Consider the following 24,347-nt stretch of genomic DNA (forward strand, 5'->3'; position numbering starts at 1 on the left):
AAGGTAATTTAAAATGTATAACCTAGTAATAAACATTTCACCTATAATGTAAAGTTTTCATTGATTGAATCATCATTTAATCCACGGAAGCAATTATTTTTTCTGTACCAAAGCTAAAAGTAAGATGGCATGTGCTACTAAATGTAAAGTACACAGGGTTCAAACATCTTGCTACACAATTATATCATATCAGAGAAACATATATGTCTACATGTCCTCTATAATCTTGACAAACAAACACACGTCTTTCAAATCCAACTAAAAATGTACAATTATTTTACAATATGTTACTATTTTTTACCAGTTACAGCTAATAACTTATACTTTATGCCCTTCTTATTTCTAGTAATTAAAAATTAAATTAAAAATTTGCTCCTAAATGTAGATTCATTTCTTACAAGCAACTGTAGTCATTGTTATCTTTCTTTACAACAAAGGCTTCCTAATGCCATAGACCGATCACATCAATGTTGTTGAACTGCCACATCAGCATCACATCAACACTTTGTCACAGAGATCATCAAAGACTGAATGCGGTCATCAGAATATTTCAAGAACTGAACTTTTATGGACCTCATACTTGCAATTAATAGTTGTACAAATGACCCGCCCAAAAAGCTCCTAAATTTTCGCAGTGTCATCTGGTGGGCTTATAGTAATCCAAAGCAAAGATACAGTAATCGAAAGCACCCCAGCCCAAACATAAATAATAGTTGTCACTTTTCCTTTTCGACCCATCAACCCTTTCATAAACGGGTACATATGGGCCAAAACCCAGAAGCTAAAAAATGCACCACCGACAAGCTTATTCCACTGCGGAATCACACTAAAAAGAGTCCTAGCAGTCCCCATAATCACTGCTACAATGTTCGTTATGCAAATAGTAAGCGGCATTACAAATAAACTCGTCCATTTAACAACGTACAGATCAGCATATATGTCATCTTCATCTTCGCTTGCTGATTTGGAAGTCAACGTGAACGAGATTTCAATGCCAGCTGTCACCTTTAACAGCCCTTGGATGACAGCTGCAAGGTGCGCACTGGACCCACCAATGGCCCAAAACTGCTCGTTTCTCCACCATTCTTCAAGCGCTATACCCGACCATTTAACCTCAAGGAGCGATATCAAACAAAGTGTGACAGTCATAACGAGTAGATACGTTAAAAACGTTGCGTCTATGTTTGGTACAATGAATTGTCCAGTGAACATGCAGAGTGCTGGGAGGAATAAGTAGGCTACAAGAAATATCGACGTGAACGGGTATAAACCGACATTTAAGTATGCTATGCGTTGTAGGAACTTGAGACGCGAACTTGCTAAAAACGCGTTGTTTTTTGAAAAGAAAATCTCGACTGAACCCGTGGCCCACCGAAGCACTTGGTGCAAACGGTCTGTCAAGTTTATTGGTGCTGTACCACGAAATGCGTCACGCTTTGTGATACAGTATATTGATCGCCAGCCACGGTTGTGCATTCTGTAACCCGTTACCACATCCTCTGTTACCGACCCGTAAATCCATCCGATCCTCTCTCCCCATTCGGTATTCTCTTCATACCTGTTTGCACAATGTAAACGTTTAGCTGACATGTCAGTGGTCAGTAGTCAACATTTTGGGTCAACAGTCAACATTTTTGTTCAAAAGTCATCTTTTTTGGTCAAAAGTCAACTTTTTATTGTTCAAAAGTCATCATTTTTTGTCAAAAGTCAACATATTTGGTGAAAAGTCAACATTTTTGGTCAACAGTCAACATTTCTGGTCAAAAGTAAACATTTTTTATAATTATAAAAAGCCAATATTTTTGGTCAAAAGTAACATTTTTGCTAAAGTCAACATATTTGGTGAAAAGTCAACAGGTTTGGGCAAAGTCAACATTTTTGGTCAAAAGTCAGCATATGTATGCTAATTGAGGTAGAGCATTTACCAGCAAGATATAACAGCAATAGCCTCAGCTACGGTTGGTGCATCAAGCGGAGGACGCGGTTCAAGTAGTGCACCTGGAGGGCGGCCGTTTTTTACGGACACATGGTCTGCAAGAGGCCGCCCTTGATACTCAGCTACTTCTATCGATTCAACAAACAACGATGAATTCCCGAACTTTTTAGGGAGGGTTAAATCGGGATGGTCTTCGTTTTTAGGTGCGGTTTCAAAGTCATCGTCTTTAGCACTCACCGCCCGTAACGAGTCACTAGCAGAGAGGGTTGCTGCCGCTTTCTTTTTCTGTCCAACGATTCCACTGTACTCGATTGCTCGAGGTGGACTAAACCCGTAAAGTGCATAGCGTCTGAACATGCAGCCCGTTCCTACATACACCGGACCTTGTAGACCATCCAACGCTCTCATATTTCCTATTCGTGTCAAAAAACACATATTTTAATTTTATTATTATTAAATGGATTTTGCTAACGACTACCGATGTCATTAAGACGTATAAAACACTTGTACAATCACGTAACCGCCACCATAAAATTAATAACTAGCTGATATATACAAGTGCTTTACAAGTGTTTTAAGAGTGTTGACGCATAGAGGTGTCGTTAGCAAAATCCTAATTAGATAAAATGCAAAGATTTTTCATGATCTATTGAAAGGAAGAAAAAGACTTCACCATCGAAAAAGACGGTGTTGTGGTTGGCATATCTATCAGACGGATCGATGCCTTCGAAACGTTGTGGAAACTGAATGAAGCAAACACGATCACCACCTCGATCCATCATGAAGCACATACCTTCCCTTATAGCCATGGAATTATTTATGTAATGATCACAATCTAAGTTAAGAATGAACGGTCCATTGGAAAGTATAGCCGATGCTCTAACCAACGAGTTCATGGCTCCAGCCTTCTTCTCATGGTCATAACCAGGACGTTTCTCACGTGAGACGTACACAAACATAGGTAGTCGGACATCAACATCTGAGAAATTTAGTTTCTTTTCATCGTCGATTCCCATTACAGGATCGTTTTCTGGTGCCTTGCTCATCAACTATATAGAAAGACAGATAATCAATTTCGAGATTTTTCAAAACTTCTAAATTGCATAATCTTTATGGGAATTGAGACCTAATTACTATTTTATGTAACCAATTTTTGGCAGGCCAAACAAAATCATTGATGTTTAGAAAAAGAGCAGTGATCCGTACACCACCAAATTTGTACACCACCAAAATTTATCCGTGTACCACTAAAACTGCTTTAGAAGGTTATACGGTACTGCTGTACAACATTATAATGCATGTTTAGTGTTGTACGGATAATTTTGATAGTGTACGAGTCATCACCCTTTGAATAATGTAACTTTGCAGTTACCTGTATAATTCCGGCATGATCACCCTTTTTGTGATCGGCATTTGGGTTCAACCATGTACCGGGCCAGTGAGTACCATCTGCCATCCAAGTTGCTTTCGTGACTTGATCGGGCTCCGAGGAAGATAAACTATCGGGATTCTTCTCCTTTTTTCCTTCCAAACGGTTGTACTTTTCACAACGTTTTCGTATCACATCAGGAAGACCGTTGATCCTGACTTTGAACTCGTCATACTCTCTTTTGATCCATCGATGATCCTTCACAAAATCAGGCCGCTTCTTGTTTTTAGTTGGGTCAGTTTTCTGTGTGAAATAACTGTCTGGGTTCCTTGGTTCAATGTTATGCTTCCGACAAAAGGGTACCCAAAGCTGCATTTTGACTACTCTGTTAAACATATTTTTCATTATTTTCTCCTAAAACATAGATTACTGATAGAGGTGGCAAGATAAAAGTGTCACTTAATGACCCAAATCAATGCGTTAATTACCGTTGAGATGGTACTATAATAACATGATTATGCAAGATTAAGACTCTGGGTTAGGTTCGACCCGTTTGACATAAGACAAACTAAAACCGACCCATTAAGTTTTGTACTATAATAGCATGATAATGCATTAAAGATCATGACTTTGGGTAAGCGTTGACCCGTTTGAGATAAGACAAACCAAAACCGACCCATTAAGTTTTGTACTATAATAAAATATTATGCATTCAAGATTAAGACTTTGGGTTAGCTTCGACCCGTTTGAGATAAGACAAACCTAAACTGACCCGTTTAAGTAGTAAATGAGTTGAAACTGCCACCTCTTATAATAAGTTGGTTGTTTTTCACATACATGACCGAAATTGACGGCTTCAGCCATTGCTTCGAATGTCAAGATGGCCCCACCATCATCCGAGATGTAAATGGCAATCTTCTCGATCGGATATTCAACCGCAAGGATGGACAAAATGGTGTTAGCTGTAACTAGAGGCGGTTCTTTATCAGGATCAGCGGTCGAGATGAATACGTCTACTCCAGGTAGATCAGATCGGCCCGTTGGGTTCATTTTAGACTTGCTCTCAAACTTATCTTTGAGAGCTACCAAGTCGGTTGCTCGGTTTATAGGGTTTAACTTCGGTAACTGATCTAACAACCAAGAGAAGGCAAACCACATTTCACATGCGACGGATATAGTCCATAACCACATTGCATCGAAATTCGGGTTCTGTAATCTCCATGATAGAAAGAAGAACTGCGTAATTAACCTGATTACCACTAGTACCCTGTTTATGAACAAATGTTAACAACCTTTTTAAATCGAGTTGCATATGCAATGCATTATAACCCATATTTTAAATTTGGATCGTTTGGTAACTTGAAATTGCTTAGCTTCATATGAAATGGGTCAAAATTTTCGACTAGAACAAAAATTCTGGGTTTAGTATCTGAAAAAGTTTTAAACTTTGCAATAGTTCTAAATTATGTTTGCCAACTTGAAAAATTTCTGTTTTATGTATCAATATTTTCGTTACTGGTATTGTATGTTCTATGACTTCTTCACGAGGTAAACATTTGTTTTTCATACAACGGTGTTACACGTAACACAGTAACAATTGAAAGTTTGATACACGTAATATAAACTTCTGAAATTGAATACATACAATATGGGTCAAATTTATAAACTTTTAGACACTCAACCCAAATATTTACAAGAAAAACCTCGAAAACCAAGTTCAGTGTGCAAATACTGGATCATAAATCTGACGGGTCGTTTTGACCCTTATTAAAATTCATAAGGTTTCATTTGTTACCCAAATGTTGTAATAAGCATATAAGCACCTGTAAGGGCTAAGAACACTAGCCGGAATAGAAGTCTTTCGGGTAAGAGGTTTCCAAGGTTTGTCCATAAAATCGGCAAAAGTTCTTCCAGATTTAGTCTTGAGTTTATCGTCATCCTGCCAACAAGCGTTTCCGATACCATACTTGCCTTTGCTTTCAAACAACCAACGTTGGTGATCGAAGTCTGAAGGCTGGCTTTTTAATAACATTGAGTTACTGTTTGCTGACATTAATGACACCTGGCGATCCAATTCATCATCATGGCCGTTAGAGGTCCGGGTGATCTTTTTTGTCCCTTTAGGTGAAAGATCATTAGATCCCGACGGAGTCTACCCATTCATTTATATATGCAAATGTAAATCAATATGCATATACTTTTCACTAAATCTATTTATCTTATCTATTAACAAACATCTATTAGTAAGACTTATAATCTGAAAATCCTATGAAAGGATTCAGGATGATGATTAATATCAGGAAAAAAAATGTTGAGAAAACAAAAGAAAAAAAAAAGAAAAAGAAAGATATTATTGGGTCAACAAGTCCTTTATTTACAGCCATCATTGAATCCTTATTATCAGCCTCACCTCTAGCTTTGCCCTATAATTGGAAATTTTAAAAACTCGTGATAGATGTCAAATTTTTAGGTTTGAGCAAATATAGGATGTCAAATTTTTAATGTGCTAAATATGCGTGAAATGTTACAGTTTTCTTAATATTATGTTTTTTATATACTGATAAATGTTGGTTGTTATCTTGTTACTGATTGTAACCATCTTGTTTAAAACAAATGATCACAATGTTACTACTGATTATTCACCTTAATGTTATGCACCTTTTAAGAGTCATCACACATGATAACCAACGAATTAGTCATAAACTAACAAAATCAACATACCAAGTTCATCATTGACACAGAACCGAATAGATACATTATTCCAAGAAAGGTTAAGCAATATTGTAGTAGTCCATAGCAAGAACGAAGAACAGACCATAGATAACCACTATTGTTACGAATATCCATTTGATATTAGTAAAAAGTTGAAAATGATTGTGGCCGTGGTGTGGAGTGCCTTACAAATTAATATATACTAACATAATTTGCATACAATATTTCTCAAAACAAAACTAAAAACACCATCCAGAAATGCACAAACATATAAGTCAAGCTTGTTACTGAAAGAAAAAAAACCATCTAGCGAACAGAAAAGATGCAGCTCCTGTAGTCTGGGAAACGCCCCACCTAGTTGTTACCAAAAGAAATGCCGCTACTTTAACGCCTACTTTGATTTCACGTATCTGTAAAATATATTTGATACTTAGATTCATAATAAACACAAAAAGAGCTATAGACTAGTATTTACCTAGTTAAAGTTACAAGCATCTAGTTAACGAACAGAAAAGATGTTCAACACTTCAATATTTGACTTCTCATAATAAGAACAACTTTTTCCTACTTAAAGGCCGGAGGTCCTTTCGGAAGCAATCTCTTTATCCGTCGAATAGAGAGAGGGATGACTTTCTCTACTTTTGAGAGTGTTTCACTCTGGGTGGAGAAATGACTTGTCTTTATTCTCGGATAGGGGAAGGATTGTCTACATCTCACCTCCCCCATACACCACTCATGTGGTATTGGGTTTTGTTGTTGTGTTGTATGTTAAAACAAAAGGAAAAACAATTTTATAGGAGAAACAAAGCTTACCTTAACTTACATCAACATAGTCATCTCCAAGGCCTGATGGATGAATCGGGTGAAACCAAACTCTCAACATAAGTATATGTTTCAAGACATTTATCAAAGTTTTGAATCTCCAAGAGCAAACTATTCTTTGAATCATACACTAACAATTTCAACCCAAATTGTAACACACCTCTTCCATCATTTGAAACACACAAAGGAACAGAATACTGATAACCAACGGGGTCAGACAGATACGGAACAGAAACCAATTTAGTCCAAGAATCTTTCTCACCGTAAACCTTCATCACCCATACATCTGCACATTTCTTAAGATAATCACAAACCACACACAACTTTTCTCCCACAACACCCAACGTCAAATGCTTATCCCCTTCATCATACACAGGTTGCTGAACTTCACCATAAGACTCGTTCCCTAAACTAACTGAAACTATAGTCCATGAATACGATGAACTGAAATCTCGCCAATGAATTGCTCCGTCTAAAAACTTCCCATCATCATAGAATAAAATCCCATGAGGAAGGTCACCAAGTTTCTTCCATTTTCTGTTTTCAGTGAATATATCCTCACTTCAGTATCATGTTCTGTTTTATACAGACACGAAATTGCAACAATTTTATAATCATCAGTCAATGGATCATACCCAAAACCATACCAACGGGGCATCAATTTAGAAACGCATTTTGGCAACCTATTCGATCTTCTGGTACTAGGGTTCCAAATGAACAATGTATCGTTTTCAACAAGTATACATAACAATCCGTTACAAGAACCGACTATCCAAACCGATTTACTAGGGTGTTTTAATGGATAAACGAGCTCTATTGCATCGATGGATTTATCATACAACAGATTGTAAAGGTTACAAGTCTTAAAGTTTATTTTAGGCACAGTGCTGATAATTAGTCTATGATTAGCGTGATTATTGCAGTTACTTGATAATTTAAGATGTGATTTGATGAAATGAGGATCGGAAATTAAAGAACACCATAATTTGCAAACAGACTTACATCGTAACAGCGATTCAACCGGAAGTCTTGTTAGAATTTCGACGATGAGTTCTGCCAGAAGTGTAGAAATAGATTGAGTTTTTGGGGATGATTCCGATGATTGGGCTGTTTTGATTCTTTTTTGTTGTAGTTGATGATGATGATGTTCGTCTTCGAGTGTCATTTTAGGGTTTTTTGATGATTGATTTCGGGGAAAATATAAGGAGAATTTTATTTAACCATATGATTTACATTTTACTCCCTTTATGTTTACAAGATTGTACGCTTATTAGATACTTGGTCATCCATTTTTCTTACATGACCATAACCAACATCTATTGTTTGATGCAATTAATTAAAAAAAAAATTTGAGTAGGTACTACCTCCGTCTCATTCCAATAGGGCAGTATTTCATTTTGGGCTGTTCCATTCTGATAGTGCACTTCCATAAATAGAAAGGAAAGAAGATATTTCATTGGTGTATCTGGAGAGAGATGATATTTCATTGGTGAAAAAATGAAGTTAGTGGGATTTCCTAAAACTGCGTGTTTTTTGTCTGTGGACTATTGGAATGAGACGGAGGGAGTATGATTTTATATATTACATAGCAGTTTTTTATTTCGTGAGAAATTATAATATATTACATTTCAGTTTTTTTTTTTTTTTTTTCTTCCAAAAAAGGATGATTTTATAATAGTTTTATAGAATACGTATGCAAAATTTACAGATCAAGTATAAGAGTACTGTGAGTGGTGACTCAGATCACTTGGCATGTCACTTGTGACTTGCTGAATCAGAAAAAATAGGAAGTGATGACCTATGTCACTTAAGGTGCGTCAGTTTTTATTTTTATTATTATTTTAATTATTTTATTTAATACTTATAATCATAAAAAATATATTGCAATTAAAATAACTTTCATTAAATAATTATAAATTACAAGTTCTAAAATAAATAAAAAAATATTACACATCCTAAAATAAAAAACAACACAATTCCTAAACTATCTCACGATTATGTCAAAGATGCTCAACTAGAGTAGGTCGAAGATACTCACGCTCATGTTTGTCACGCAGCTCTTTTGTCTTCTAAAGATATACATCACACCTTTCGTACCAAGTCGATCCGTGTATATTGTTGATCGGCACGTAGTACTCCCTCCGTCCCAGATTAATTATCCAGTATTCCTTTTCGGGCTGTCTCAAATTAATTGTCCACTTTCAAAAATGGAAAGTAAATTTAACGAAGTTTACAATATTGTCCCTAATGAATTAATTGAATTACAAAAGTTAGAGGGCTTTCTAATTAATTGATTGGGGGTAAAACTGTAATGTTAGAAAAAAGTATAGAAAAAGTACAGTGTGATAATGATATTTCTTAAACCGTGTGTTTTTTTGTCTGGGGACAATTAATCTGGGACGGAAGGAGTAAGATTTATTTTCAGCGATGCTATAACCATTGTCTTCAATTATCATGTTTGTGCAAAATGATGCAAGCATACATAATTCTTTTGATTGCGTTTACGCTATATGCCCTAGCAGGTTGTCTTAAAATACCCCAACGACCTTGCAAAATTCTAAATGCCATCTCAACGTCTTTACGAGCTGAGGTTGTTTCTTTGTGAAGCATGTCCTTTTTGGATCAGTAACACTTGAGTATCCATTAGAATACAAATCTATCACACTCCGTAGGAATTAACACGCTATTAATAAAAAAAAGTAACGGCTACCCGTTGTAATTTTTTTTAATAATTTTTTTTCTTAATGTTACCCCAACTCTCATCGCTTGGGCGACTGACGGAAGTGGAATGGACAGGTGTGACGCCACGTGCAAAATCAACGTGTACGGATCATCAACAACAGGTCCATTACAAGGTTACAACACTATATGATGTTTTAAAACAAGTTTGCGTTCATGAGAAGATAACGTTTTACAAAAGATAGCGTGCTTCTACGAATAGAAAGTATTAATATAAGTACGTGACACAAATATCATTACAAAGCCATTTTTCAAATGTAACATAAGTTGTGAATGCAAAGTAAGGTTCCATATTTGAGACATCTCTAAACAGAGCAGCGGGAGTCTAACACAGCAAGTCTATAACAGCGAGACTAATACAGCGGAAGCAATATACGTCTAAGCACCTGAGAAATAACATGCTTTAAAATGTCAACACGAATGTTGGTGAGCTATAGTTTAATTGTAATCAACAATGTAATGTAGGCCACGAGATTTCGTATTCAAATAGTATGAAAAGTATATGCTTAACCGTGGGCACTTGGTAACTAACTTAACGTAAATATCACCCCCTAAAAGTACACTTGGCGAGTGCGTTAATACAGGGGAAGTATTAAACACCCGTTAAATGCTAGCGCGACTAGCCCGAGTGGGGATGTCAAACCCTATGGATCCATATCTAAGATTCGCGTTCACCAGTTCATAAACCAATGACTAAACGTTACCGAGCTAAGGGAAAAATTTATGCCGTTATATCACCTACACATATATAAGGTTTAAGTACTCGTGTCTAGTAAGTAAAACATAAAAAGCGCATGTATTCTCAGTCCCAAAAATAGTTAAAGAAAAAGGGAGCTATAACTCACAGTGAATGTGCGGTAAAAGTCGATACGAGGTAAGTAAGCAAGTAAGTCGGTCCGAAAGGTCCTCAACCTAAGTCAAAAGTTACTAAGTCAGTAAATCGTCCCAAAGGGTTTAAAAGTACATAAGTTAAGTCTTAAGTGTCATCATCATCATTATCGTACGTAAAAAGTAAAGTAAGTTTTCAATCAAGAATAGAGATCAAAACAAAGGCTGAATTCGTTCAGCTGCTACGGCCTCTATACAAACTGAAATGCGGTCAGTGGCCAAGGCTCCGTATGTGAGTCCTCTAACCGCTCTCCAATTTTCAGAACCTAACTCGATGTCGTTTGACCGTGGCGACGGTTCAAGAGCAAGTAGGTCAGAATTTTCAGCACGTCGTTACAAAGGCGTAGTGACTAGTGACTTTCGGGAGGCCATAAATCCTAAAACGTATTTCAGATTTAGGCGAGTCTTAAAAGAAAAGTCATCTACTCAAACTGAACTATCTGGAAATCAACTTTTCCAGAAGCCGAGGAGTCTGATCAGACCCTGAAAACAGAAAACAAGTGCTCCGGTGGGTTTCTTGGTGTTTGATGCTCATCACGGTTCTCATCCTTGATGCGTATAAGCCTCAAGTGTAAAACTCTTGATGTTTTAGCATCACTTTAACCATGGTTTAACCATCAACACACAAAGTCAAGACTAAGAAATAAAATACAACTCATGTGAGAGTTTGAGCAAGGTGATGAACCAAGGTTACATCAATTTCTTAGTTTCAACACAAGTACAATTTTTATTATGCTATAAACTTTGAATCAAACTAAATACGCAAGACCTTAAGTTATAGAACTTAGATATTAGCTAAGTATGAAATACCTTAGACTAAAAAGTCTAGATCTTATGTTCTTGGTGAAACCCTAAGTCATAACACTTAGACTTTCAACTTTTACACAACCATAAGTTATGAAACTTAGATCTTGTAATGTAAAATGAACACAAATCAATGAACTCTTGTTTTAACAAGTTAGATGACCATAAGTTACATAACTTAGATCAACTTTAGATGAGTGAAAGTTATAAACTAGGAAGCTTAAACTTTCTTGTTCTTGAACATTAAAAGTTAGACTTTGGTTACAAGATTCATGAGATCAAAGTTAACAAGTAAATCTTTGACCAAGAACATATATAAATCGAATTTCATAAGCATAATTGATAAATTTAAAGTTAAAGATGAACAAGTTCAAGCTTGGATTCGTTACATAAAGAGATATCAAGTTACAAGCTTGAATCTTCATAAAATGAAAGTTCCAATACTTGAACATAAAAAGGATCTTAAAGTAATTTATACCTTAGATCATTACAAGTTTCATGTATGTAACGACCCGGATTTTTCCGATCGTTTTATACTTATGAGATTAATATTTACATAAAATAAACCTTACCAACATGATAAGCAATCCAAACTGTTGAGACTTATGTTTTTGAAAAGAGTTTCACACAACGTTTGACCGTCCAATTTGACCGATGATATCACGAACTATATAACACACGATAATTATACGATTATGTAGATGTACATATCTATACATATTTAACATGATTTAAGGATGGTTTAACATTTCATTGTGAACTAACAACAATAAGTTATAAGTATACTTTGAGACCACTAACTTAAGTTTTCAAAACGATAACTATATGTAACGTTCTTTGACATATATACTTACAATTTATAATGTGTTGGTGATCTATGTCACCAATATGATTTAAGTGTAATGGGATTAATTTGTAACCAAAATAATCTTGATAAATATCGATCAAGTTTGGGGAAGTGTGGAGTGCACACTTGTTTGAACTTATCTTGATTATGACGGGGGTTCGGGGGCAGCGCCCCCGAGAAGTGGGGTCCAAGGGGTGGCAACCCCTGGCGGGGTCCAAGGGGCAGAGCCCCTGGCTGGGGTCGAGCTGCCAGGTCAGCTTGGGAATTTTTTTTTTTGGCTAACATTGCTTTATTAAAAATGTCTTAAAATTTTATTTTGGCCCGGTTTGACCCAAAAATAAAAGCCCAGTTTTGAGCCTCTTTTACAGTTATAAACCCGTCCATATTTGAATTCTCGTTCCGATTCCTCAAAATTTCTACAAGCATATCTAGGGTATATGTAACCGTATCATACCCAGCTCCTATACGTATTTACTATTGGTAGATACCAACAATAAACTTCAATGATCAGCCACTAGACATGATGTTACATGTGGGAACCAGCCATTTAACCTCATGTGTGACTTTTGTGCAAGAAAACAAACTAAATCTCCTATATATCCATTCCATAATCATGCTATTTTGCATACACACATACAATTTCATTTCCAATTTTCTTTCAAGTTAATTCACTCCCTAATCTCTCTTCATTTACCTACTCAAGAACCTATCAATATAGTCATCCGATTTCAAGGAGATTACTTCCAATCTTTCAATCCCACTCCACCACTCTTTTGATTCCAAGATTTTTCTTACCTTTTCCAGTAGCTTTGTCCAAGTAGCTTGAGGTAGTAACCTTATTCATAACCTTATTCGATTCATATTTATATAGCTATCTTATTTTGTGTTGTAAAATTTTAACAACAAGAACATAGTTTGAGTGATTTCAAACTTGTTCGCAAACTAAATAGATCCCTCTAATTTGATTTTTAAAAACACTTCAAGACCTGTAATATATCATATTATGACAAAATCGGATTAATCATATTTTGGCTAATTAACATAATATTTAATATATATTTACTTATGATTTGATTTTATATATTTCAGGACCACCCGTAAACAACACGAGAAGATTAATCATAAGACCTCATGATTGTACGCAACACGTCATTTGACAACACGGTACTTTATGTACGCAACACGTCACTTGACAACATGGTACCATGGGTCGAGATTAATTCTGATCAATACGAATACGATGGGGTCTTTATTTATTTTATTTAAGCAACTAATTGTGGACCACTAACATCGGACTGCTAACTACGGACTAAGAAAATATTAAAAGTATTAAAAGTATATATATATATATATGTAACGATTACTTGAAAAGAAAATATGTTGATATATTATATATATGGTTAGGTTTGTGATATCAATCGGAGACCAAGTCGTGTTTATTACCTTCAAGGCAAAAGTGAGTATATAGTCCCACTTTTAAACTCTAAATATTTCGGGATGAGAATACATGCATTTTATGATTTACGTTATGGACACAAGTGATTAAAAATATATATTCTACATTGAGTTGTACCACTGGCATACTTCCCTGTAACTTGGTAACTATTATTTACATGAGGTATTGTAAACGCGAATCCTGTTGATAGATCTATCGGGCCTGACAACCCCAACCGGACTGGACGACCAGTATTCAACGGTTGCACAGTACTTCGTTTCGGTGACTACACTTGGTACGGTGTAGTAAGATTTCATAATAAAGGGAATATGCGACGTTGATTAAATGTTAAGTATGGTTATCAAGTGCTCAACAACTTAGAATATTTTTATTAAAACGTTTATATATGAAATCTTGTGGTCTATATTTATAACGCTGCCGGCATTAAACCTATATCTCACCAACTTTATGTTGACGTTTTAAGCATGTTTATTCTCAGGTGATAACTAAAAGCTTCCGCTGCAACATGTTGAATTTAAGCAAGATCTTGAGTATGCATATTTGTGTCAAAAATAAAACTGCATATCGGAGGATTTGTAATGTAAAATATGTTGAAGGTCGTATTGTTATTATCACATGTAAAGTTTGTAAGTCTAAGATTATCGCTAAACGATAATCATTATTAAGTTGTTTAAACCTTGTATTTGTAATAAAAGCTATGATTTGTATTGTAAAAACGAATGCAGTTTTTGAAGAATGTCGCATATAGAGGTCAATACCTCGCGATGAAATCATATGTTATTGTATTCGTCCTTATGGTTAAGGTCGGTTTATGACAATGTAGAACCAAAAGCTACAAAGCTTTGATCCTTGTTCGTGCTTCTTTATCATACAAGTGATTAAAGATTGCAAGATAACATAAGGATTCAAGTTATAAAAACCAAAATCCAAGAATAATGAAAATGATGATGATTTACGGTTTTAGGAGCAAAAGAAGGAAAGAAATAGAGTTTAAACCTTCAAGTTCTTCAAGTAATTTAGAGAGAGAAAAGTTAGAGAGAAAAACTAGAGAAATGTTATGTGTGTTTTTGTGAAATGAAATGAGAGAATGAAGTGAAGTTTTAAAAAAAGGAATGGTGGAGATGGTTGGTGTAGGCTGACGGTTTGGGGAGCAAGGGAGGGGGGACCATTTGCTTTTCATGGGTAGTGGTACATGGTGGTGTAGGTACATGTTGGGTGGCATGTGACATAAGGTTAAAAACATGTAAGTACAGTACATAAGCATGCTTAATCCTTGTCTTATATCTTAATGGGATTTGTCTTATGTTTCATGGGCTAACTAGTCCATTAATTAGTCCACTAATTAAGTCCATTACTTGAGTAGGTTGGGCCATGGAAGTCCATTAAGGTAAACGTCCATTAAGGTAACTAGTGTGCATTAGTAAATACTAAGCGTAATTAAATAAGCCATTAAGCCAAGTAATTGTCATAAATAAATAATAATTAAGTTTACGTAGTCATAATATTCCAATTATGACAAAAGTTTAACGTGTACCAAGTACGTAGCTCGTTTTAAACGATAAGTGACACTAACGATCATAAATGCAATCAAGGATCATGTTAAGTAACTAAGTACTTAAAAACACATTGTAGATATTAATGAAAGTAATTAACATAATCAATGATCCCAAAATATCATCTAAATTAGTACGCACAAATACGCAGTTTTGTGAAAGTAATAAATATAATTATAAGTCGAAAAAGTCGAGTCGTTACATTACCCACCTGTTAAAGAAAATTTCATCCCGAAATTTAAGCTGAGGTAGATGGTGGAGTTGGGAAAAGGTGAGGATACTTCTGCATCATTTGATCCTCTCGTTCCCAAGTAAACTCAGGTCCTCGCTTAGCATTCCAACGGACTCGGAAAATTGGAATCTTGTTGTGTTTTAAAGTCTTAACCTCACGGTCCATGATTTCAACAGGTTATTCCACGAAGTGGAGTTTGTCATCAATCGTAAGCTCCTCTAGTGGTATGACAAGTACTGGTTCAGCAAGACACTTCTTCAGATTCGATACATGGAAGGTAGGATGAACGAAGCTCAATTGAGTTGGAAGATCCAAACGGTAAGCAACGGGTCCAATACGTTCCAAGATTTCAAAAGGACCAATTTATCGCGAATTTAACTTTCCACACTTTTTGAAACGGATTACACCTTTCCAAGGTGTGACTTTCAACATCACACGGTCACCCACTTGGAATTCAAAATCCTTACGTTTATGGTCGGCATAGCTCTTTTGACGATCACGGGCCGTCTTGAGCCTCGCTTGAATTTGGACAATCTTCTTGGTTGTTTCATGGATTAGCTCGGGTCCGGTGATTTGCTTCTCGCCTACTTCGGCCCAACAAATAGGAGAACGGCATTTGCGGTCATACAATGCTTCAAAAGGTGCGACATTAATACTCGAATGATAACTATTGTTGTGAGAAAATTCGACTAGCGGCAAATGCTTTTCCCAAGCTTTTCCAAAATCAATAACACAAGCACGCAACATTTCCTCCAGGGTTTGAATTGTGTGTTCGCTTTGTCCGTCGATCTGCGGGTGATATGCGGTACTCATGTCGAGACGTGTTCCCAAGGCTTCTTGCAAGGAACACCAAAATCTAGAGGCGAAGCGGGCATCTCGGTCTGAAATAATCTATAAGGGCACACCATGACGAGATACAGTTTCCTTTATGTATAATTGCACAAGTTTGTCCATCGTATCAGTTTCCTTCATGGCTAGGAAGTGAGTAGATTTGGTAAGACGGTCAATAATAACCCAGATGGTATTATATCTGCCCACCGTCTTTGGTAGTTTTGTAATGAAGTCCATCGTTATCCTTTCCTACTTCCATTGCGGGATTTCTGGTTGCTGAAGTAACCTAGATGGCCTTTGATGTTCTGCCTTAACCTTCGAACAAGTCAAACACTTCCCAACATAAGTAGCAACATCTTTCTTAAGATTTGGCCACCAATACTGTTCCTTGAGATCGTGGTACATCTTACCGGCTCCTGGATGAATCGAATATCTTGACTTGTGGGCTTCGTCTAGAATAAGGCTTCGTAAATCCCCATAACTAGGCACCCAAATCCTTCCGGCCAAATATCGGAGTCCAGTCTCCTTGACTTCGAATTGAGAGACGAGAATGTTCAAGTGCTCATGAGAAATATTCTCATACTTGAGAGCCTCATCTTGAGCTATGCGGATCTGGCTATTGAGATTCGTGTGAATGGTGATGTTCAAGGCTCGGACATGAAGAGGTACCATTCTCTCTTTTCAGCTCAAGGCATCGGCTACAACATTTGCCTTTTCGAGATGATAACGTAGTTCACAATCATAGTCGTTCAATGTTTCGATCCACCGTCGTTGTCTCATGTTCAGTTGTTTCTGATCAAAAATGTGTTGGAGGCTTTTGTGTTCGGTGAAGATGGTACTCTTGGTTCCGTAAAGATATTGTCTATACAATTTGAGCTCAAAGACAACGACACCAAGTTCGAGATCGTGAGTCGTGTAGTTTCGCTCGTGAATCTTCAGTTATCGAGAGGCGTAGGCAATAACCTTTGTTTGTTGCATCAATACACAACCAAAACCATGTTTTGAGGTGTCGCAATACACAACAAAGTCATCACTGCCGGGAAGGGATAAGATAGGTGCGGTGGTTACCTTCTGCTTCAGGGTTTAGAATGCCGATTCTTGCTCGGCGACCGAAATGAACTTCTTTCCCTTGTGAGTCAATGCGGTTAATGGGCGTGCAATCAGAGAGAAACCTTCAATGAACCTACGATAATAACCAGCGAGGCCTAAAAATTGGCAAATATGAGTAGGAGTAGTGGGAGTTTTCCACTTGCTGATGGCTTCGATCTTTGCGGGGTCAACCTTGATACCCTAATCGCTTACAATATGCCCAAGAAATTGAACTTCCTTTAACCCAAATTCACACTTGGAGAATTTGGCATAGAGTTGCTCTTGTCTTAAGAGTTCAAGCACGAGTCAAAGATGTTGCTCATGTTCCTTTTCACTTTTGGAATAGATCAAGATATCATCTATGAAGATGATAACGAATTTGTCCAGGTATGGCCTGCATACACGATTCATGAGATCCATAGATACGGCAGGTGCGTTAGTTAAACCGAATGGCATCACAAGAAACTCATAATGACCATAGAGAGTTCGGAACGCAGTCTTAAGTAGATCGCTCTCCTTCACCCTCAACTGGTGGTAACCTGATTTTAAATCAATCTTGGAGTAAACGCTGGATCCTTGCAGCTGATCGAAAAGACCATCAATCTTGGGAAGGGGATATCGGTTCTTAATTGTCAACTTGTTGAGTTCGCGGCAGTCGATACACATACGGAAAGATCCGTCCTTCTTCTTTACAAACAAAACAGGTAAGCCCCAAGGCGATGAACTTGGTTGGATAAATCCACGGTCTAACAATTCTTACAGTTGACTCTGAAACTCTTGCATTTCAGAAGGTGTGAGTCGATAAGGTGCGCGAGCTACGGGTGCGGCTCCTGGTACTAGATCAATCTGAAACTCCACTGATCTTGGTGGGGGTAATCCTGGCAGTTCTTCTGGAAAGACATTGGGAAATTCGTTCACAATTCGTACATCATCTACGCTTTTCTCCTCCGTTTCCAACTTCTTTACGTGCGTCAGAACAGCAAAACGCCCCTTTTTCATAACCTTTTGTCCTTCATGCAACTAATAAGGTTCAGCTTTGGGCTACATCTCTCCCCGTATACAATCAATGGCGCACCGTCTTCACGAGGTATACGAATAATCTTTTCTCCACAGATGACTTCTGCTTTTACTTTGGATAACCAGTCCATGCTAACTATCACATCAAAGCTTTCCAACTTAATGGGTATCAAATCAATCTCAAATTCCACTCCAGCTAAGTTTATAATACCTCCTCGGCTAATTTGGTCAACTTTCTCAAGTTTACCATTGGCTACCTCAACAAGCATATTCTCCTCCAAAGGTACTAACGACCAATCTATCTTAGAGCAAAAGTGTCTATCTACATAACTCCTATCGATACCAGTATCAAACAAGACAGAAGCTAATAGTTTATTAATAGTGAATGTACCTGTGACCAAGTCAGGATCTTCACGGGCATCTTTGGCGTTTATGTTGAAGACTCTTCCACGTGCTGGCCCGCCATCCTTCTTCTTGTTCGGACATTCATTCTTGAAGTGACCCTGCTGGCCGCATTCAAAGCACTTCTTCGGCCCATTCGAATTTGTTCTCACAGCTGAGGTGTTGATCTTATAGTCTTTGCCGATGTGTCTAGTCCTCTTACACTTTTCACACACCACGTTGCAGTATCTAGTATGATGCTTATAGCATCTCTTGCACTGCATAAGGCTACCTTTATAGTTAGGGTTCGAGCTAGGGTTCGGGTTAGGGTTTGTAACGACCCTACTCTTTCCGTTATCTTTTACCGTTAATTATTTAACGACCGTTAACTGTTATTCGTGCCACGTCATTTCTATGATATATATTATTATTTTTGTAATAATATATTAATTATTATGTGTCATATGAATATTTGTATTCATATTTTAAGTTGTACGTTTCTACGTGTCGTGGATTTCTATCCGGCGAATCTTTTCGGTTTTCAAACCAACGGTCAAACTTTTGAGATTTTTAAATCCAAATTATTTTAAATATGATATTTTAATCTCATATGATTATATATAGTGTTTATATATTTTATTCGTCGCGTATTTGTTATCTCTCCGAAAAATCAATCGCGTAGCGGTGTTTTCGCGTTTCGGGCTTCGTTCGGACATTCGAGCCACAAGCTATTGAACATTTATCAAATTTGGGCCACAAGGGTCCCACCCTAGTCAATATTCAGCCAAAATTTTGAAGGGGAGGGGGGTGATGTGTCAATCTTGGAAACTTGGTGTTTTGTTGAACAAAAAAGAACAATACTTCTCATTTTAACCTAGCACCTTATTTTTTTATTTCTCTCCTCTCCATGAATGACCCAAACCTCCATCTTCATCATCATAATCAGCCAACATCATCATAGCATGGATTCTTCATCATCTCTCAAGGGCTTTTAGTATAATCGGATTCATCTCTTCGTACACTACGCGACTACATCATTTGATTCTTGATTAGGGTATAAACCCTAACCCTAGATTTTTAATTTTTCTTTATTTTTCTGTATTTTGATTATATTTTAATAGTATGATGATTACTTGTTGTTGTAATGGTGTTTGTATGCATAGAATTACTCATAAACACATGTTTTCGGTTTGATAAAATTGGGACAGCAGCTATTTCGTGTATTTCTGATATTGTGACTGTTATAAAAGTTAAAATAAAGTATCTAGATGAGTTCCTTTCATCAAGACATTAATTTTAGACTCCGAATTCATGTCGTTTCGATTCCCGGAGCCCTAGATATGATCAAAGTGGTATTTTGTTAAGATTGAAATGTGATATTGGTATGAATCAGGTTTGGTAAGACTTTGTGACCATATTTGGTGACTTTAGGGTGTGTTAGTGTGTTAGGATCAATGATGGGACGGACTTTCATGTTCGGGTCATCTAAATCCGAGCCACGAATCACCCGTTGCGTCTAAAACACGATTTTGATTGAATTAAAGTTTCAAGTGATGTCTTGGCTGATCACCATGACTTGTAGGCTGTTCTTAGTGTGTTTTTGAGTGTACCAAAGTGTCGGGTGGTTTGATTAGGCGGAGATATATGTAAGGCTCGCCGAAAACCGACCCACGGGGCTCAAGATACGACCCGATGAACTTTTGATTTAAAACTTGTGATTAATTATTAAACTTATGATATAAATAATGAATTTCATTATAATTTAATTACTTATGATATAAAAAGTAATTTTTATAATTTAAGACTTATGATATATATTTATTATATCATTTAATTATTACTTATGATTTAATTAACATTTTAATTAAACTTATGATTAATAATACTTTTATTATTAATGGAAAATACTTATGATAAGTATTAAACTTATATTATAAGATTATTATTATAAGACTTATAATAAAGATTAATTAATTATTTAATTATTATAAGGCTTAGTTATTATTTAATTATAATTTAATTATTAAATACTTATGATTTAATAATTATAATTAGAAACTTATGATATGATTAATAATTCATTATTAATTAATAATACTTATGGTATGATTTAAAATTTATTATTAATTAATAATACTTATAATATGACTAATATTTAATTAATTAATTAAATATTTATGTTATATTAATTATATCATTTAAACTTATGTTAACTTTAATAATTCATTTTAATTTAATTAAACTTATGTTATGACATAATTATACATATTTAACTTTAATTAACATTACAACTTATATTATTATTATTATAACTTATACTTTTAAAATTAATGTTGACTATGTTTGACCGAGGTTGACTTTTGAGTTGACTTCCGGTTGACTTTCAGTTGACTTTTGATAACTTTCTAAATTTGGAAACTTTCTAAAAATAGAAACTTTCCAAAAATAGAAACTTTCCTAAAAGAGAAACTTTCCAAAAATAGAAACTTTCCAAAATTAGAAACTTTCCTAAAATAGAAACTTTCCAAAAATAGAAACTTTCCAAAAATATAAACTTTTCAAAAATGGAAACTTGCTAAAAATAGAAACTTTCTTAAAATAGAAAGTGTGTGTCCGTACGCTGTTCCGATCAAACCGATGCATGTTGAGTATTGTTGTATGACTACTTGCAACATGTACAATAGCTATCATACTAAGACTTGACCTAAGTTAGTTATTTATATCGACCTTCTTTATTTATAGGTCGGCGTTGTGATCATTCCTGATCACTTTACTTCATTTGCTGTTCGCATATTTGTGTGGTTACTTCGTTTGCTATTAAGGTGAGTTATAGTCTCATTTTTCTATTTTAAATCTTTTGGGATGAGAATACATGCAATTTATTTATATTTTGGACACAAGTGGAAGTTGGTTTAAATTATTCATTGTGAGTTGAAGAAAAATATTCCCTAGTCTGGTAACTGTAATCACTGGTTTCTACTGGTGAACGCGAATCCTATGGATAGATCTATCGGGTTTGCAACCCCATTTTGAGCTAGTCGCGCTAGCAATTTATAATAGGAATGTTTAGTACTTCGTAATTTGTTGTAGATACACTTGTTCGGTGTATATTATTTATTGTGTTTGGCAAGGGTAAATAAATGGTTAAGTGGTTACCAGGTGGTTCACGGTAAATGGAATAATGTTTTTATATGTTTTCTAGCATATAATTTTGTGGTCCAAAAAGGAGTTTTTATGTTTTCAAACATAAATTTTAACGGTTTAAGTTAAATATTGTTTGCAATATTAAACCTATAATTCACTCAACATTTTTTGTTGACAGTTACTCGCATGTTTTATTCTCAGGTTCATGATTGATTGCTTCCGCTGTGCTTAGAGAGTCTGCATATTTATGATGGCAGCTTTTGTTAAACAATAACTTGCATTCTATTTTAATACATTTAATAGTGGATGCTGTTGACTTTGTTTTGGTCAACTTTTGGTTAAGTAATAATGTATAGTTTTTCTAAACTTACATATTTTGATAGGTTTCCTTTATAGGAAATCATTTTTAAATAAAGAATGCAAGGTTATTTATTAAATTCATATAGAGTTATGATCAAGCTGTGGGACCAAGATAACGATGGTCGTCAAGTGTACTTTGACGGGTCGTTAAAGGGTTCCTCCAGTCGTTGTTTCCCTTGAAATTCTCATACCTCTTAGCTGGGTTTTGATCAAAGACTTTTCCCTTGTTTCCATCCCACTTACGTTTCTCATTACTAGTTCCCAATTCCGATTTCACATTTTCTGGCTCTTGATGGGTAATTTGATTCATCAGGATGTGCGCCATGCGCATAGCTTTCGGGACATTTGCTGGTTTCGAAGAGGTGACATTTCCCTGAATGGTCTTGGGAAGTCCCCACAAATACCGTTCCATTCGCTTAAATTCAGGAGTAACCATCGTGGGGTACATCAAAGCTAACTCCAAGTACCTTCGGTTATAGCTATCAAGGTTAGTTCCTACAACCTTCAGTTCCCAAAACTCTGCTTCCATCTTCTGAATTTCGATTCTGGGGAAGTACTCCTCGATCATAGCCCTCTTAAATTCCTCCCATGGTGTAGCATAAGCCTCGTCAATTCCCTGAGCCTGGCGAGTGTGTTCCACCACGTTAAAGTGCCATCCTACATCGTGCAGGAGGCGTACTTAGTTTTGTTCACTTCGGAGCAGTTACTTACATGGAACACAGATTCCAACTTTTCAAACCATCTTGTCAGCCCAACTGGTCCTTATGTACCACTAAAATTCTGGGGATTACAGCTCTGGAATTCCTTATAAGTGCACCCGTTCTGAACATTCTGGTTAGCCGGTGGTGCTTGGGGGTTGGCATCCGCCATAGCTGTGGCTACTCGAGCAGCTATCATCTCCTCAATCTGTGCTGTTGTGGGCGTTTCCCTTGGAACTCTTCTGTTTTCCTTTGATCTTCCAAACAAAAATTTTGACTTAAGTCAAAATCCATTATTCAATAATTCATAATGTTGTAGTATAAGGTAATCAACATGGAAACAACACAATACATGTTAACTAAGCATGGCAAACCAGTTGTAGATAGTACAAAAACCATCATGTAATAACTTAAATAGAACTCCGTACAATAATTCAAACAACAGTAATTCCATTCATTAATAAGAAATTTTGCATACAACTTCATAAGGTTCGTACAATACTTGAATAAAACATGAAACTACTAACGGGATTACATAACGGAATCTAATACAATAGCCCTATGGTGATGGTGGAAAACTGATGTCCATCAGGTGGGTCATCTGGTCATCGAGCTCAGTTACCCGAGCACGGAGGGTACGCACTTCCCTCGTCAGCTCCTCTATGGTGGGAGATGCTGGCGGGGCAGGTGGTGCAGGTGGTGCAGATGGTGCAGGTGGTGTCGGTGGTGCAGATGGTGCAGATGGTGCACCAGAAGTAGATGGCGCATAACGAGCGACCTTACGCATGAATGGATCAGTAGGATACGGCACAACCCGCTTACGGGCGGTGACCCTAACCAACTGTCCATGTGCGTTCACGAACGGCTTACCTCCATTAACCCCTGGAATAACAGTACCATCGAAGCGGTACCGCTTCTTCAGCGGGGTAAAGGTGGCTGTACGGGCTCCTCCTCGGAGTCCTCCTCAGAATCCTCCTCGGGATCCTCATTGCTAGTCTCATCCGATGACGAGCTATCTGAATCATCCAAAGGTGGTGCAGGTACGTCATGTACGGGTGGATGTGTCTGTCCGGTGGTCATGAGTCGATATCTGTCAGGTGTAATCCGTACGACACGTCCGTCAGCGGTGTGTCTGGCCCAATGTCCATGCTCGTTACGGAAGGTACCATCTCCGTCTCCCCCAGGGATCACAGTACCACCGGAATGGTGCTATGGCCCCGGGAGTCTAGGGCTGGGTGGAGATGGAATCTCCGCGGGATCCTCATCTCCGTCTAAGATGTCCATTAGGTCAAGCATGAGTCCACTATCTCCAGAAGACGAATTGCAGAGTCATCGGAGGGTAGCGGTGACGGGATCTGTGAGTCAGCAACAATAGTAGGCGAAGTAGCAGATGAATCTGAGTCACTCTCCAAATCAATGATAATAGGCGGAATGTCCGACATCTGAACAAGGAAAAAAATAACTTTTTC

General features: G+C 36.7%; 1 protein-coding gene and 1 pseudogene across 1 annotated transcript; both read right to left on the minus strand.

The window, feature by feature from the left end:
• Positions 1-287: 287 nt before the first annotated feature.
• On the minus strand, positions 288-23,958 carry LOC139854578 (cellulose synthase-like protein D1). Its single transcript, XM_071843877.1, has 8 exons — positions 23,821-23,958; positions 9,602-9,674; positions 5,129-5,381; positions 4,143-4,572; positions 3,309-3,674; positions 2,610-2,985; positions 1,926-2,349; positions 288-1,558 (listed from the first exon to the last, which is right to left on the minus strand). The coding sequence occupies exons 1-8, from the start codon at positions 23,956-23,958 to the stop codon at positions 622-624; spliced, it is 2,997 nt and encodes a 998-aa protein (XP_071699978.1). The 3' UTR covers positions 288-621.
• Positions 6,101-8,011, minus strand: LOC139852402 (F-box/kelch-repeat protein At3g23880-like; annotated as a pseudogene).
• Positions 23,959-24,347: the final 389 nt, after the last annotated feature.

Source organism: Rutidosis leptorrhynchoides, chromosome 6, assembly GCF_046630445.1.
Source record: "Rutidosis leptorrhynchoides isolate AG116_Rl617_1_P2 chromosome 6, CSIRO_AGI_Rlap_v1, whole genome shotgun sequence".
Taxonomy (NCBI): Eukaryota; Viridiplantae; Streptophyta; class Magnoliopsida; order Asterales; family Asteraceae; genus Rutidosis; species Rutidosis leptorrhynchoides.